We start from the raw sequence: 16257 nt of genomic DNA, 5'->3' as shown, positions 1-16257 counted from the left end.
CACTTAGTAGCTATTCTTTTAAGATGTCTCCTTTCAGGTTGAAAAATCTTTGCTATTTTGAACTTTTAAGTTATTTATTGTGCTTGTGTTTTAGAAAGATTAAATAGGGGCCAGACATAGCCTTTTTATATAATATTAGTCCTGTTCCCAAGTGTAAAGTATTGCCGCATTTTCATGCTGTACTTTCCCTAGGATTCTCAGCTGAGGAAAAGCAGAGCTAATAGAAATATCCTTGGATGAATTCCAGGAAAACAAAATGTAAACCATATGTGTATTAATGCATATTTTATCACATGCATGAAAACATTTGCTCTTTCTGAAGTCAAATGCAATGTGCCTTGTTCTTTGGGTCTCTTTGTTAATGGTTGTGTCATATTGTTTAATGTCTATATATGTGACACCAAACAAAAATAAAACTATTTATTCATGTCTACAGAGGTCTTCTCACATGCTATAATGGCTGTTATAAAATTTATATCTTGCCATATTCAAACCACTCTAGCTGATTCAGTTACAAAAGCACACAAACAGAATTAAGTGCTATAAAACTATACAATTTCATGAAATCTGGTTAAAGTTAAATTTCAAAACCTAAATTTCACCTTATTATCCATTGTCAATGATAATGATCAAGAAAATAAGCAATTTAAACCCCAAATAACTGGAAGAAGAAAACCATCTTTACAGCCCTCCTAAAAGATAACAGTGTAGGTATAGATATTATCACATAGACAGGATGGCCACCCATCTCTAGAGGAGGCAGATCTGAAACATCCCTTCCTACGCAGAACACACGGTTCAAATCCAATAATACATAGAAGTACAACCATGTAGGACTTTATAAAACTAGCACTTTGAAGCCTAATGATAACTAACGCAGTGCCCACAAAACTGGTAGCACCAAACTGAAGCCTGCTTTTACCTGATCCAGGTAAACAGATTCTACACCAATTGTCTTGCGTCACGAGGACAAAGGCATAACTATTGCCAAGGCCTTAGCTGAAGTTGGGTAATGACTCCCTGACCAGAGATTCTACCTGCTGGTTAATCATTAGTTGTCCAGAAGAACCTCCAGGCTGCTTCTTTGGAAGGTGTGTGATCCCACCCAAGACCAATCTTATCTCCCATCTTTTCTTTTAGTTTATTTTTTACAATCCATAGCCCCCATACTATGTGAGGCTCTCTACTGCATATCCACATGTTTGGGATGTACAATTGGGTTATCATCATTATATTAAAGAGACCTCATTCCAAACTGACAGGTGACCTCTCCCATCAATTTCATACAACTGTTAAATTGCAGGGAGACAGGTTTGAGGCTTGTTGCACCCTACAAAGCAGTAGCCTAAGATTCAGCCACTCAGCTTCCAACATTACTGTCTGAAACTAACCTATTCAGGAAGGAGTGAAACCACTGTAAAGGAGTAACCTTTCTCCCAGACCCTCAAAGTAAACTTGTTAAGATATAATGATTGACAATAACAAATTGTTCTGAGAGTTTTACATGACTAAGAGGACTATATTCCCTTTGTCTAGGACACAACAAAGTTTATCCAGTAAAATGGTCATAATTTGCATTCACTGAAAGGGATTGAGATAATCCATTGTACAGAGGAGATTGTACAATTGATGCCCTATTTAATGGAATCTATTTTCTTATTTATAACATTTAAAGGTTTTGACTTTATTATTATATAGCTTTATACAGGTAATCCTTGATGACGACCACAACTGAACCTAAAATTTATGTTGCTAAGTGACAAATTTAAGAGAATTTTGCCCCATTTTACGACTTTTCTTGTCACATTTGTTAACTGAATCACTGCAGTTGTTAAATTTAGTAATACGGACACTGCAACTATCATAAATGTGAGTCAGTTATCAAGCATCCAAATATAAATTATGTGACCATGGGGATGCTGCAGTGGTCTTGTGTATGAAAAATGGTCATACACAAGACCATTTTAAGTGCCATTGTAACTTTGAATGGTCACTAAATATATCTTTTTAAAATAAGCATTGGTTATGTGGCATAAAATGGAAAGAGCAGTAGGGAATGCTTTTTAAAATGCATATCATAATAGTGACCTAATTTGATAAGTAACTCTGTTGTAATCAGTGAGGACGTCTGATTTAAATATTTGCTTGGGTAGAGTCCCTCCCAGCAAGCATAAAAGAACAAAAAATGCATTAATTTTGCATGTAAAGAGACTGAATTTACTTGATACTGTTACATATTAGTTCCAACATGCATAGGTGAGTTTGCACATCATGCTAAATCACAATGTAGTTTATTGTTTTGCAGTTGATTTATCAAGTGACATGAACCTCCTATTGTAGTTTGCAATCATGTTTTATAGCTGATATGAATAAAGTACACATTATTCAAGAAATCATGATTAATCAGACCATAGATTAGCTTAATAAGTGAATCAAGTCATATTTTAGATGTGGCCATTCCTTGCAAACTGATATATCTGTGCCTGGTTTGTACCACTTTAGACTGCAAACTTAGGTTTTATTTGTTTCCTTTTAAAAAAAATGTGTTTACGTAAAAAAAACCTGTTTCACAGAAAAGTCTAATTTAGGACTTGTCCGTGATCTTTAGGTTGCGATGGCGACGACGATGATAGAATTTCTAGTTGTGAGCCATAGATAGATTATAGAAATTTTAAAATATATGGATTAGAAGAGGTATCTTAGAGATCACTGAGGTAATATAGGGCCCCAGTCATAGTGTATACACCTCAGGTCTGTACTTTTGTCAATTTAAAAAAAGTTATAATATTCAGCCTTTAACTTTTGCATTAGTTATGCACAACTGAATATTTTCTTACTACCAAATCAGACTAATTTTTAAAATACTTCGTATTATTTAGTAGCCTACATGTTGCTTTTGCCTAAAGTAATTTTATTCAGAGTAGCTTTGCACAGTACAGAGCAACAAGTCCAGATTTGCCATAGATTTTGTTAATTAATGATATATTCCGTGCACTTGAAAAATCCCTAGCCAATGCTGAGTTTTATGTATGTAGATGATAAATGTGTTCTTAAATACTTCTTTGATACCATAGCAATTTACAGGTTAAAGGATAATTGGAAAAGTGCTTAGAAGTTTGCCAGAAGAGGAAATTATTTGAGGTGAAGTTTTTGGTTTGAGCATTCTTAGTCTCATGTTAATTTGAAGAAACTTTTTATTTTAGAATGGAAAAAAAACTTACAAATTCTGGTTGGTGAAAAATATTGGTATGTAAAGCATTCCAAATTTGAACTGTTTCAAGCAGAGGCACCCAGTTTCATCAGAATGACAAAATGAACATCACAACTTAAGTTCTGCTCTTGAGGTATATGTGTCCAACATCATGATGCATCCATGAAAGAGGGAGGCTTATGCCAGGATATCTGTTTCATCATTCATATAAGCAACTCTTGTCCCCACATGTGCATGTCTTTGGTTTCAAGGTTTAAACATCCCCTTGAACAGCGCAGAACTACTATTTTGAGTATGAAATGGCAGGTTATTTATTTAATTAGATTAGGTTAGGTCTTTGTAGAAGTGTTCCAAGTTTCATATAACTCTGTTTCTATCTTGAGACATTCTGGAAAGGGTCAAAACTGAAGCATATTGCACTCTTATACTTGAAACAATCATTTTTACGTCAAAATGGGGCATTTTTACTTTGGAATATGTATATGCACTTAGTAAAAAGGATTGAATTGGAAATAGGCAATTAGGCAACATTATAAAATTGTCAGGTTTCCAGGATGAAAGTCAGTGCTTGCTCTAGAACAAATGGAGCACAATTATTTTTATTTTTAAATCACATTTGTTTTAATAGAATTATTGTTGTATGTTTCTGACCAGGATTTGTTAGATTTGCTGAGTAATTCTTTTCTTGGAAAATTCTAATGTATCTTTATAAATCATTATTTCTGATATAGATTACAAATATAAAATGTTGCCTTATCTAAAGCACTTGTTGCCTAGACTTACAATTTGTTATCTTGTCCATTGCTATGTTAACTTTTTCCTTCTGATGATTACCTCATTCACAAAAGCATTTTTGTTAACAGCAGAGCATTTTCTCTGAAAATTTGTTAAGTAATAAGGGCTTAAGAAGATTAGAAAATTTGTGTTGAATCCACACAAAGTATTCTGTTTCCTCAGTGGAGACCATGAGAAGATCATATGTAGAACAAAACTGAAATAGTGCCCTCCTGCCATAGGAGTTGATATTCAGAGGCATGGTCCTCTGGTTAGTCATATTATTTATAGTCTGTTCCATGAACTTATATAGCTTACCAAAATATATATCTTCAGGGCACAGTATTGATATGTCTGCCTAGATCTGATCCATCTGCATGTCATGATGAAGTAAATACTGAGTATCTATCAAAGGCAGTGTAGGCAGTAACTGTAGACCGTTCGTTCCCTTGGTTCTTGTTAGGTTTCAGGCTCCATCTGTGATTTTTGTTATGAATCTGTGGAGAACTGACTTCCCACAGGCCCAGAGAATTGGACCATGGTATTATCTATCTCCGTGACTGCCTTTGAGGCCTCTTCGACATCATTATGGAATAAAAATAGTGGGAGGCAACAGAATTTTGGGGATAATATAGCCCAGTAGTTGAGGGAAAGCTAAGCAAACTGGGATAGTAGTCCCAAGAGGATGGCAGCCATTTTGTGAATAAGCAACATTCCCCATTGCAATAATGTTATAGGAGTGTGCAAAATGCATTTTTAAATTGGCTCATTCTTGTGCTTAGACTGGAAGCTGAAGATGGTGTAAAATGTGATAGCCAAACTACTAAATGAGGCACTTGACTGGGCACATAAGAATTAAACAAATAAGATTTGCATTGCTTTAGCAACTGGGGCTAATTAATCTGAATTATAGTGATTACCAATATTTGTACTAATCCTTGTTAAATCTTATTTGAATGATCAAGATGTCTGTTATTTATGCAGGTAATAGTAATAATTTTTCAACAAATCAGAATGGATTGAAGATAATTGGTAAAGGTAAAAGCAAACCAGATCAAATGACTGTTTAAACCTCTGCTTTAAAGTATCAATAAAAAAGCACCAATACATTAAACTGTCTAAATTTGGTGGGATATTCAAAAATAAATTTACCTGTGGCTCATTATTATTAAAGATAATTCCATAAGGTAGGTGCCACCTTAAAGTAGGAACAATGCATGTCCCTAATCTAGCTTTTTAATAAATTAAGAAGTAGGGAATTAAATCCATAATAGCTTCTGTTCATTTCTCAGAATAATTATTTTTAGGCCTGAATGCTGTTTCACATATCACAGTCTTGTTCTCATCAACTAAAGACTTTTAAATATTTTGTGTACCTGTTAATTTTCTTAGTCCTAATACAGTCCACTTCAAATAAACAAAAATTTTAAACTTATATATACAAGTTCCTGGTCCTCAGGTTACAAGGCCATAGTATGAGAAATAGGTTTCAAAAAAACAACAGGGAGGGAGAGAATACACTTGTATGCAGGGCTTTTTTCTCATAGAACACTCAGAATGACGTTCCGGAACCTTTTTTTTTTTTTTTTTTTTGCAAAAAAAACAACAACAACCACCCAGCTCCCTTATTGGTTTTCCTAAGCCTATTGCAGGGCTAGCAATCTTGGCTCTTTTTTATGACTCATGAACTTCAACTCCCAGAAATCCTGAGCCAGCCATGCTGAAGGGAAAGGGAGAGGTTTCCAAGCTGAGCCATTCTGGCTCAGGAATTCTGGTAGTTGAAGTCCTTGAGTCATAAAAGAGCCTGCACTAGAGGAGGACATTAAAATTATTTACAGGATTATTTCTTTAGGAACTAAACTTTTAGAATCTAAAACAGCTAATTCAGAAAAGCCAACAGGAAAGAACCTCACATTTTTCATCTTCTGTATTTTGGAAGGTAAAATTAGATAACAAAATAATCTATTTCTTATGTTAATGTCTCTGCAATGAAATCAAAGGTAACAGGAAAGAAATGAGGAACATTTTTCTCAATGTAATATGTCCAATTTAGCTGATTCTAGAAAAAAATAGTATCTTTTGTACACTCTTGAAAACTTTTGAATCTAAACAATTCTTAAGAATGAAATATTCTTAATTTGGACTTTACTTTTACTGTTTGGACTGTTGTGTGTTTTGAAAAATAGATTATTTAGAATCTAGTTATGTTACACTTCAGTCTTTAAATAATTAACCTAGTACATACATAACAATACATGATGTTTTCCCTGGTGAGCTTAACACCAATAACAACATTTATTAAAAAGGCTAAAATAATTTCTGGGGGTATTATCTGTATAGTAAAATTTTGGACAAGCAGTGATCATGTTACATATGTGCATAAGCGTAGTCAGTAGCATATGCCTTTTTAAAAATATCAAACGTGCAAAGAAACAAAAATAAGTCCAAAATATCTGTATTACATCCAGAAATGCCAACTTTGCAACCAATATTTCTCATCCATAACTATGGCACTCTAAGGATACCTGCATACATGCAAATGTTTCTCTGGGATCAGTAATGCAACAGGGATTCCTTTTTCCTTCCAGTAACATATACCTAAAATCAGTTTATTGCATTTGGCAATTGTACTAAAAAAATCTCATTCATTTAATTTGAAATCAAGTGAAAAATTGATTTAAATTATTTTATTAAAACAAATTAATGGCAATTCTTTTATAAAAAGTTGCCTCAAACAAAATGAGTTTGACATGCCTGCTCTAGATAGTTGAATGCTCCAAAATAAATTCTAGACCAGGCCTGTACATGCAGCCTACCAAGCACTCTTGGATAGAGCACAGACTTTTTTTAAAGTAATAAAATCAAGACCACTGCCCTGAAAGTCATGTTGCCTAGTGCCTCCATGGCTTACCATGACCACAAGCTCCAACACTGTAGATGCTCCTCTAGTCACCAAATCATTGATTAGCCCACCAGCATTCCTTTGCAGACCACAAAGATTTTTAATTTATCAATGTGGGCCTTTCCTTTCTACAAGTTGATAATAATAATAATAATAATAATAATAATAATAATAATAATAATAATAATAATAATAATAATTAATAATAATAATAGAAGAAGAAGAAGAAGAAGAAGAAGAAGAAGAAGAAGAAGAAGAAGAAGAAGAAGAAGAAGAAGAAGTAGTTGGAAGGGACCTTGGAGGTCATTTAGTCCAACCCCCTGCTCAGGCAGGAAACCCTATACCATTTCAGACAAATGGCTGGCCAGTCTCTTCTTAAAAACTTCCAGTGTTGGAGCATTCACCACTTCTGGAGGCAGGTTGTTCCACTGGTTAGTTGTTCTAACTGTCAGGAAATTTCTCCTTAGTTCTAGGTTGCTTCTCCTTGACTAGTTTCCATGCATTTCTTCTTGTCCTGCTTTCAGGTGCTTTGGAGGATAGCTTGACTCCCTCTTCTTTGTGGCAGCCCCTGAGATATTGGAACACTGCTATCATGTCACCCCTCACCCTTCTCTTCATTAAACTACACGTACCCAATTCCAGCAACCGTTTCCTATATGTTTTAGCCTCCAGTCCCCCAATCATCTTTGTTGCTCTTCTCGGTACTCTTTCTAGAGTCTCAACATCTTTTTTACATCGTGGTGACCAAAACTGGATGCAAGGTGTGGCCTTACCAAGGCATTGTAAAGTGGTATTAGTACTTCAGGTGATCTTGATTCTATCCCTCTATTAATGCAGCCTAGCACTGTGTTGGCTTTTTTGGCAGCTGCAGCACACTGCTGGCTCATATTTAAGTGATTGTACACTAGGACTCCGAGGTCTCTCTCACAGTTACTACTATTGAGCAAGGTACCACCTATATTATACCTGTGCATTTGATTTTTCCTGCCTAAATGTAGAACCTTACTTTTTTCACAATTGAATTTCATTTTGTTAGATAGCGCCCAGTGTTCGAGTCTGTCCAGATCCTCCTGTATCTTAAGCCTATCTTCTGGAGTATTGGCTATTCCTGCCAGCTTGGTGTTGTCTGCAAATTTGATGAGTTCCCCATCTATCCCCTCATCCAAACCATTGATGAAGATGTTGAAGAGCTGCACAGACCTCTTCTAGATTTTCCTCTTGCCTTTCCGAGTTAACTCCTTGGTCTGTCATTGAGCAAGAATTGACTTTGTAGGGAAGCATATTATCATTTGATGTATATTTAACATATGTTCTACCTTTATTTACCAATTATATAATATTTGTATGCAATCCACATGGCGAGGTTTAGGGAAACTTACAATAGAAAAAATATATTTTTAAAATCATAAGATTAAAACATCGCCTGACCCGCACCACCTCTGCTGCCCACATTGCGCAGCCCCGCCATATGGAGTGGGCTCTGCTGCTCCCACAGCACCAGGGAGGGGAACCCGCTGCCAACACCCTTCGCACCTGTGACTGCAGCAGCACCGCCGCCCCCCCCCCGCCCCCCCCGGCCTCCTGCGCCCGCCAAGATGAGAGTTCCGGCACCTTTTTTTTTTTTTAGAAAAAAAGCACTGCTTTTATGTATGTTTGTGTGTGTGTGTGTGTGTAGAGATAGCGCTTTTAATAAGCTGTGATTTAAGAGTGAATTCTGTTTTGGGGGGTTTTTTTTGCATCTTGGAGCATACTTCAGGATGTGCATAAACTCTATGATGAAATGGTTAACTTAGCTTGTTGCTATTTAATAAAGATATTTTGTTATATTTTAGGAAAACCAAGTATATTCATCACACTGAAAGTTTCATATATTAACCTCTTCCTTATATGAAAGATTAACATAAAACACCCTGAAAGATGCAAATGCCTCACAATCTCTTCTTGAAAATTTCCAGTGCTGGAGCATTCATTCACAGCTTCTGGAGGCAACTTGTTCCACTGATTAATTGTTCACACGTTAGGAAATTTCTCCTTAGTTCTAGGTTGCCTCTCTCCTTGATTAGTTTCCATCCATTGCTTCTTGTCTTGCCTTCAGGTGCTTTGGAGAATAGCTTGAATTCCTCTTCTTTATGACAGCCTCTGAGATATTGGAACACTGCTATCATGTCACCCCTCGTCCTTCTCTTCCTTAAACTAGACATACCCAATTCCAGCAACTGTTATTTATATGTTAAAGCCTCCAGTCCCCTGATCATCTTTGTTGATCTTCTCTGTACTCTTTCTGGAGTCTCAACATGATTATTCAGAATTTATGGCACATAAACTGTGATCTTAAATGTGTTTTGCTTTGTTATTACATGTGAGTTGGTTGATTTAATATTTTTACAGAGCTGGAGCCAGAGGATAGTGTGTGTATGTGTGTTTATATGTTTATAGCAAAAGCTCATTTCCTACTTGTGCTTTTTCCCTTATAATCTTCCAGGCCTTAAAAATGTTTTCTAGTCGTGCACTGCAGCTTAGAAAGCAAAGGAAAAATGAGGTTTTTAAAAATATCTGGCAAGGGTAGTTTTCATAAATGAAACCCACATATTCTTTGCCATTAGGATTTTAGAAAGTATGTGTGTGTGGAGATTTAGCTAAGAAAAAGAAAATGTAAGCATAGCATTTATAAATAAGTCTGAATCTAAATAGTGCATTGAAAATCTGTGTGCTCCCTTTAAGCCTCCAGCTACTCAGATATTTTAAGGACTCCAGGAGTGGCTTTTCCTGGGGATGTTGACAGTGCCATTAATAACATAAATGAGTAGAAGAATCTTCATCTTGCTTAATAGAGATTTTGAACACAAGGCATGAGTTTGACCTTCTGCATCATTGTGATGGATGCTTCCTCAAAGACATTTTTATAATATAAAAAAGAGAAGGCAGGCAACATACATGGCAACTTTTGTCTTTTGTTTTTTATGTGAATCAGCCTAATCAACTAGTTGTAATTGAGATAATTTGGTATTGGGGGGAGGGTGTTAAGCAGCACAGCCTTCCATCTTTGCTTTCTATGCCATTGTGGAGCAAAATGCTTCTCCTTTTATTTGGGATTTTTTTCATTTGAATGTAATTGTAGAGATAATAATAGCTTACATTATCACAAGAAGGAAGAGCTTCATGCTGTGAATGCTGGTAGCAATGAATAGATGTAATCACAGGTTTTGGACACAACCATTTCTTTAGAGAAGTTTTCATTGATCTCCATTGAAGCTTGGTAGACCGCTGTTTGATGACTTCAGAATTAAAAGTTTGTTGGCTGTAGCCTATATTATTATTAGATTCACTTTATTCTGAAGACTTTGGTAATAGATTACAACCCATAGAAACTATCTTATATTTTGTATGGCTCATAACTGTAACAACTAATAAGATAATGTTAATTGCTTTTCAGCAACAGGAGCAAGATCCAACTAATTTATATATTTCCAATTTGCCACTTTCAATGGATGAACAAGAGCTTGAGAATATGCTAAAACCCTTTGGACAAGTTATCTCAACAAGAATACTTCGTGATTCCAATGGCACAAGTCGTGGAGTTGGCTTTGCAAGGTAGGTTGTCATTCATGTAAGGGGTTTTTGTTTTAAAATGGTTTCTTCCGGAGTCTTTGGTGCTCTCTGAACTTTTCTGCTTGCTCACAGATGTCTCATTACCCAAATAGGTAACATCATCAGTGCACTGTTGATGTTTCCTAGTTGGGTAATGAGATATCTGTGAACAAACAACCAGCCTGACCTACATATATTCTCTTCTATTGGATTGAACATTCCAGTTACATTACATTTCTTCAGTAAAGGGGCAAAGAGATGCTGAGCTGGAAAAACCTCTCCGGCTTTGCTATAAAAATGAATTTGATTCAAAGATATCATCTGAACAAATAGTAATGGCTCAACTAATTGGTCAAATAATATTCAACCATTTGAAAAATAAGGGATGAGATATTTATATGAAGTATGTATATCTGTTGAACAAATCATGTAATATTTGTATTTAAATCAAATAAGTCTTGGCTCCTAGGAAGCAAAGTTTTCCCTCATTTTTATTTCGTACTGCAATGTTCAATTTAAGTTTCATTGCTGTTGCAGTTGAGAAGCAGGCGATCACTTACATAAGAGCATTTTAGATTGCTGTCAGACAAGTAGTTAATTGACAGGCAGTTCCATTTGCGTGCTTTTCTTAGTGAATATTATAGTCAGTTAAATGGCTTTTTATGTAGAAAAAAGCTCAGACATATTACAAATATTTGACTTTGAACAATCAGAAGAGAAATGTATTGATGCTTTTGTTGTTGGAGAAGAGTCTTAAGAATGCCATGGATAACCAAAAGAACAAGTAAATGGATCAAAGAACAAATCAATGTACATTCACATCTTGCCTTTTCTCAGCTATTCCTGGAAGGTTTCATTCAGCAACTTTTGAAGAATCATAAATATCTCACATTTGCCATAGTTTGTGAGACTGCTTTTAAAATGTCTCATAGAACAAATCAATCCAGAGTTCTCACTCAGGGCACAAATGAGCAGGCTCAGCTGGTCATTTTTTTGATAGATTTTTTTTTTATCCTGCCTTTGTTGTTTTGGACACATTGTGTGAAGATCTAACTCCCTTAAAAAGTTTGTAATGCAGGGAATGGGTACATAGTTAGGACATCTGAAAGGCCCAATTAGGAATATGTCTTAAATATGATCATTTGAGGTTGATCATTTGTGCCTCAAGAAAGAACTCTGAATCAATTTGTCTTAATGATCCATTTCTTTGTTTTATAGAAACATAGAAAACTGACAAGAAAAAAAGACCCAGTGGCCCATCAACTGTGCCCTTTGAGTGTTTATTGTTTTTGTTTTATTTTTAATTTATTATTTTTTATTATTAAATTTTTTATTTATTTATTTATGTTGAATATAAACGTGAACTTATCCTAAGCATGTTTAAACTCAGTTACTGACAATTGACCTACTACCTCTGCTGGAAGTTGGTTCCAAGCTTCCACTAGTCTTTCTGTGAAGTAATAACTTTCTAACGTTACTTTTAAATTTCTCAGTTTGAGGTTATGCCCTCGTGTCCTTGATTTTTGCTTAATATTGAAAACACTGCCATCTGGAACCTTATTCACACCCTTAATATATTTCCCTTCTGTCTCCAGGCTATACATATTCAGTTCCTCCAGTGTCTCCTGATGTGTTTTGTCCCTCAGACTTTGCACTATTTTTGTTGCCCATCTCTAGACTTACCAATATCTTTTTTTAAGTGAGGTTTCCAGAAGCGGCATAGTAGTCTAAATGGGGTCTGACTAAAGCCCTATGTAGCAGGACTAGGAACTCCTTTTTCCTGCTGGTGATCCCTCTAGTGATTTCTGGACTATTCACGATATTCTCTGGAATCTGCTCCAATACCAACATACAAAAAAAAGCATGATAAAAAAAAATTAGTCTTTTTGCAACTTTAAGATTGGGACAGCCTGCTTCATGAGCCATGGTGGCGCAGTGGTTAGAATGCAGTATTGCAGGCTAACCCTGCCCACAGCCAGGAGTTCGGTCCTGAGAGGGCTCGAGGTTGACTCAGCCTCTCATCCTTTCAAAGTTGGTAAAATGAGGCAGCATGCTGACTCAGTAAAACCATTTGGAGAGAGCTGTAAAGCATTACGAAGCGGTATATAAGTTTAAGTGCTATTAGTTTGCTATTCATATGCCCATAAATATAGAAGCTCTGCAGGCTTATAATAGGAGGGGCAGCCCGTTGGACATAGCCTGGCAGAATAAGGGAAAATAAACCTTCAGTGTATGTCATTAAACAAAACTCCTCCTAGAAATGGGCAAGAGAGAAAGTAAAGCTGAGGCATTCAGTTACATTCAGTTGTAAAAACCTAGGAGGCTGCCTGAAACTGAATCCTTCTAGCTCTATATTAACCACGCCAATGGTCGGGAAACTAGGTTAGGCGCTGTGAAAATGAGCCTTGGGCTTCTGCGTCCTCTCGTTCACTTCCAGTTTGTCAGAAAATTAAAGGTAGCTCAAGGGAGGAAATGTCAGTATTTACAGGGAAACGAAAGCACAGAAATGTTATGCCTGACCAGTCGTGCTCATCTTTGATTTTACCTTCTGTCTGAATCAAATCAACAATTTCGTCAAATCATTGTAACCATACGGTAAAAGAACTGAAACTGAAACTATGGTATGTTTATAAAATTTATTGGCCACCCACCTCACCACAGGGGAACCCCGGGCAGAGTTGTATTAATGTACATAAATACAATAATACACTTTACACACACACACACACATATATATATTTATATTTTATGTAGGATGGAATCGACAGAGAAATGTGAAGCAGTGATTGCTCATTTTAATGGGAAATTTATTAAAACCCCACCAGGAGTTTCTGGTAAGTGGTGTGCGTGTATTTGTTTATGTGTTTGCATGTTTGTTCATTCCTTGGAAAATGCGAAGTTAATGAGTTTTAGAACTAGGGTATAAAAAGTGGGAGGCAGAACAACAATGTGGGTGTTGTGTCATCATCTTTTTTTTTTTAAAGCAAAATGCTCCTGTTCCCTTTGCAGCGTTAATCAGACTTGGGGAGAAAGATAGAAGGAAGAGTGCCTTCTGTTCCCACCCTTCTCTGATAGTCCCTCCCTTATTATCTTAATTAACATGAGAGGATTGCTAGCCCCAGGCCAATTCAAACCGATCCCTTTCGAACATGTAAACAGTCCATTCTTCCCTCAGCAGACAGTCATGTGGGCAGATGTGACTTGTGAATTAGGCTATTGTCCGTGTCCCTGGCCATTCTTCTGTAGTACTTTTCTTGTACATTGAGCACCCTTTTGTGGAAATTTTTCACATGGTTGCAGAAACTCTGAAAAGGTTGCTGTATGTGAACAGGGAGATTATGGATACTGTTGCCTCTGTCGTTCAACTCTTCAGTAGTGCAAGCATTATTTATTCCACTTACTGTAACCAAAAGGAGAGACCAGACGGAAAAACTAGTATCATGATAATGTTCTAGCACCAAAGCACATACATTACAGTACTTCAAATCCCTGTAGCTGTAGTAAGTAACTCTGGAATGTGCGTGCAGGAAAAGGAAGGATAAAATGAGTCTTCGGTTTTTAATTAGCTCACTTTTCACATAGATTTGTTTGCTTGCTAGCACTGTATTTGACTCTTCTTCATATGAAACTTTGGTACCCAAATATATAATGAGATGAAGCTGATCATGTGGTTTTTCTTTTATTGATTTTTATTGTTGTTGCTGCTGTTCATACCAAAGTATCTTGTATATTACTATTGCAGAAGCAGGAAAAAATCATAACAGCTCCTGTTAATAAAAAATAATGTGTTCATTGGTTGCTGTTAGAATCCCAGCCCATTTTGTGATGGACAGCTCTCAACTTATGATAGCTCATAATACTGCCAGAAGCAACCACCCTTTTATTATCAACATCTACCAGAATAGAGTAACATATTTCTCTATAGGATTAAAAAATAAAAATAATTAACCAGATGTGGAGTGCAGGGTAAGAAGAGCACTTACTACATGTACCAAGCAATCGATCAATCAACAAGAAAGCCTTTCCAGTGTTACTCAAATGATACGACAGTGGGAAGAGCAGGCTGAACAGCAGAATTTAGATTAAGAAAAAAAATGGAATTAAATGTCATTTATCTCATAATTGTTGTATGTCCAAACCATGCCATCAGTATTGTAGAACTTCTTAACAAATATACGTTCTTTTTCCATGTTTTTACCAGTGATTGTTGCTTTGCTCATTGACGTTCTCTGCGAAGTCAGAGGTTTTTGAGGGGGCCCATGCCCCACTTTTCAGATCTTGATACTTTGTGAACTTCTTTAATTCTTTTTCTTCTATTCTACTATTCCCTTGTACTGCTGCATCAATTATCCACTTTATCCTTTTCAACATATAACTATCTGGTATATAATTATTATGACCTGTTGCACAGTATACCAGATGTTCAGACTGGATTTGACATTTTTGTCTACCTATCGAATTCTTTCCAAGGACCTGGAATAGGCAGATGTGGATATTTGATGATGCTAGAGCAGACATGTCAAACACAAGGCCTGGGGGCCGGATCCGGCCCGCAAAGTAGTTTCATGTGGCCCGCAAAGCCATCCTGGAAACAGTGAGGGAACGGCCCCCACTGCCTTGGCCCTGGCCCAGAGACCCTCCTTCTGCCAGAGACCCTCAGATCTGTCCCATTCCTGCCCAAGCCCCCATAGGCACCCTTGATGCGAATGATGTAGAGCTGGCCACGCCCACCCAGTAGGCCATATGCACTCTAGCCACGCCCACCCAGTAGGCCACGCCCACCCTGGCCACACCCACCCGGCCCCTTGAGGGCAACCGCAATGCTGATGCGGCCCTCAATGAAATTGAGTTTGACATCCCTGTGCTAGAGGTATCTTTGTGCAGGATGTAAGCTGTTCCAAGTAAAGCTGCTTTTTGCAATTGACTGATGGTGAATTTGTCAATGCCGATGGTGTTCAAATGGTACTCCAGTTGCTTTGGGATTGCACCCAGGTGCCCATGACTATTGGTACTAACTTTGCCTTTTTTCGCCACAATCATTCTATTTCTATTTGCGGGTCTTTGTATTTTGTTATCTTTCCCAGTTCTTTTTCTTCTCGTCTGCTGTCTCCAGATACTGCTACATCTGTTATCCAGACTTTTTTGTCTTTCTTATCAACAATTGTTAAGTCTCTGGTGTTATGTGGCAGGTGCTTGCCTGTTTGAAATCTAAAGTCCCAGAGCACCTTAGCTTCTTCATTTTTTATTATTTTATCTCTTTTATGGTTCCACCGGTTCTTGCTTGCAGGCAAATGGTATTTCTTGCAGATCTTCCAATGTACCATTGTTGCTATTATGTCATGCCATTGTTTGTAGTCAGTCTTGCAACAGCTAACCAGATGGTCCACTGTTTCTCAGGTTCTTTGCAAAGGCAACACTTGCTATCTGTTGCTGTCTTCTCAATTCTGGCTTTGTATGCATTTGTTCTCAAGGCTTGGTTTTGTGCAGCCAGAATTAGCCCCGCTGTCTCTTTCTTCAACTTTCCTTCTCTTAGCTATTGCCAGCTCTGGTTATTATCTGCTTTCCCTGCTGTTTTTTTTTTTTTTAATGTACTGGCCGTGTAATGCTTTGTCTTCCCATGTCTGCTTTCTGTTCTTCATTTGGTCTTGTAGGCAAGTTTGGTCTCTCCAATATTCAGTAGGCCTTCCTAGTATACTAGGTTCAGTGCATCTTCTACATCAGGGGTGTCAAATTGCCGGCCCGCGGACCGGATGCGTCATCCGGAAGCCACACCCACCCCATT

The 16257-nt window shown here is 37.0% G+C and overlaps 1 protein-coding gene across 5 annotated transcripts in view; it reads left to right on the top strand.

Moving 5' to 3' along the window:
• Window positions 1-16257, top strand: part of RBMS1 (RNA binding motif single stranded interacting protein 1) — a 138169-nt gene that overhangs the window by 103922 nt on the left and 17990 nt on the right. For all 5 annotated transcript variants that reach the window (XR_014493427.1, XR_014493428.1, XM_083370712.1 and 2 more), the window contains exons 5-6: window positions 10321-10478; window positions 13230-13309. Coding sequence is in view for 3 of the 5 variants with exons in the window: in XM_083370712.1 (XP_083226838.1) it covers window positions 10321-10478; window positions 13230-13309 (238 nt within the window). In the remaining 2 variants the exon portion in view is untranslated. The remainder of the gene's footprint in view (window positions 1-10320; window positions 10479-13229; window positions 13310-16257) is intronic.

This window comes from Vipera ursinii (assembly GCF_947247035.1).
Source record: "Vipera ursinii genome assembly, chromosome: 1".
Classification (NCBI taxonomy): domain Eukaryota; kingdom Metazoa; phylum Chordata; class Lepidosauria; order Squamata; family Viperidae; genus Vipera; species Vipera ursinii.
Note: the sequence above shows the minus strand (reverse complement) of the source record. Positions and strands in the feature narration are given on the sequence as shown.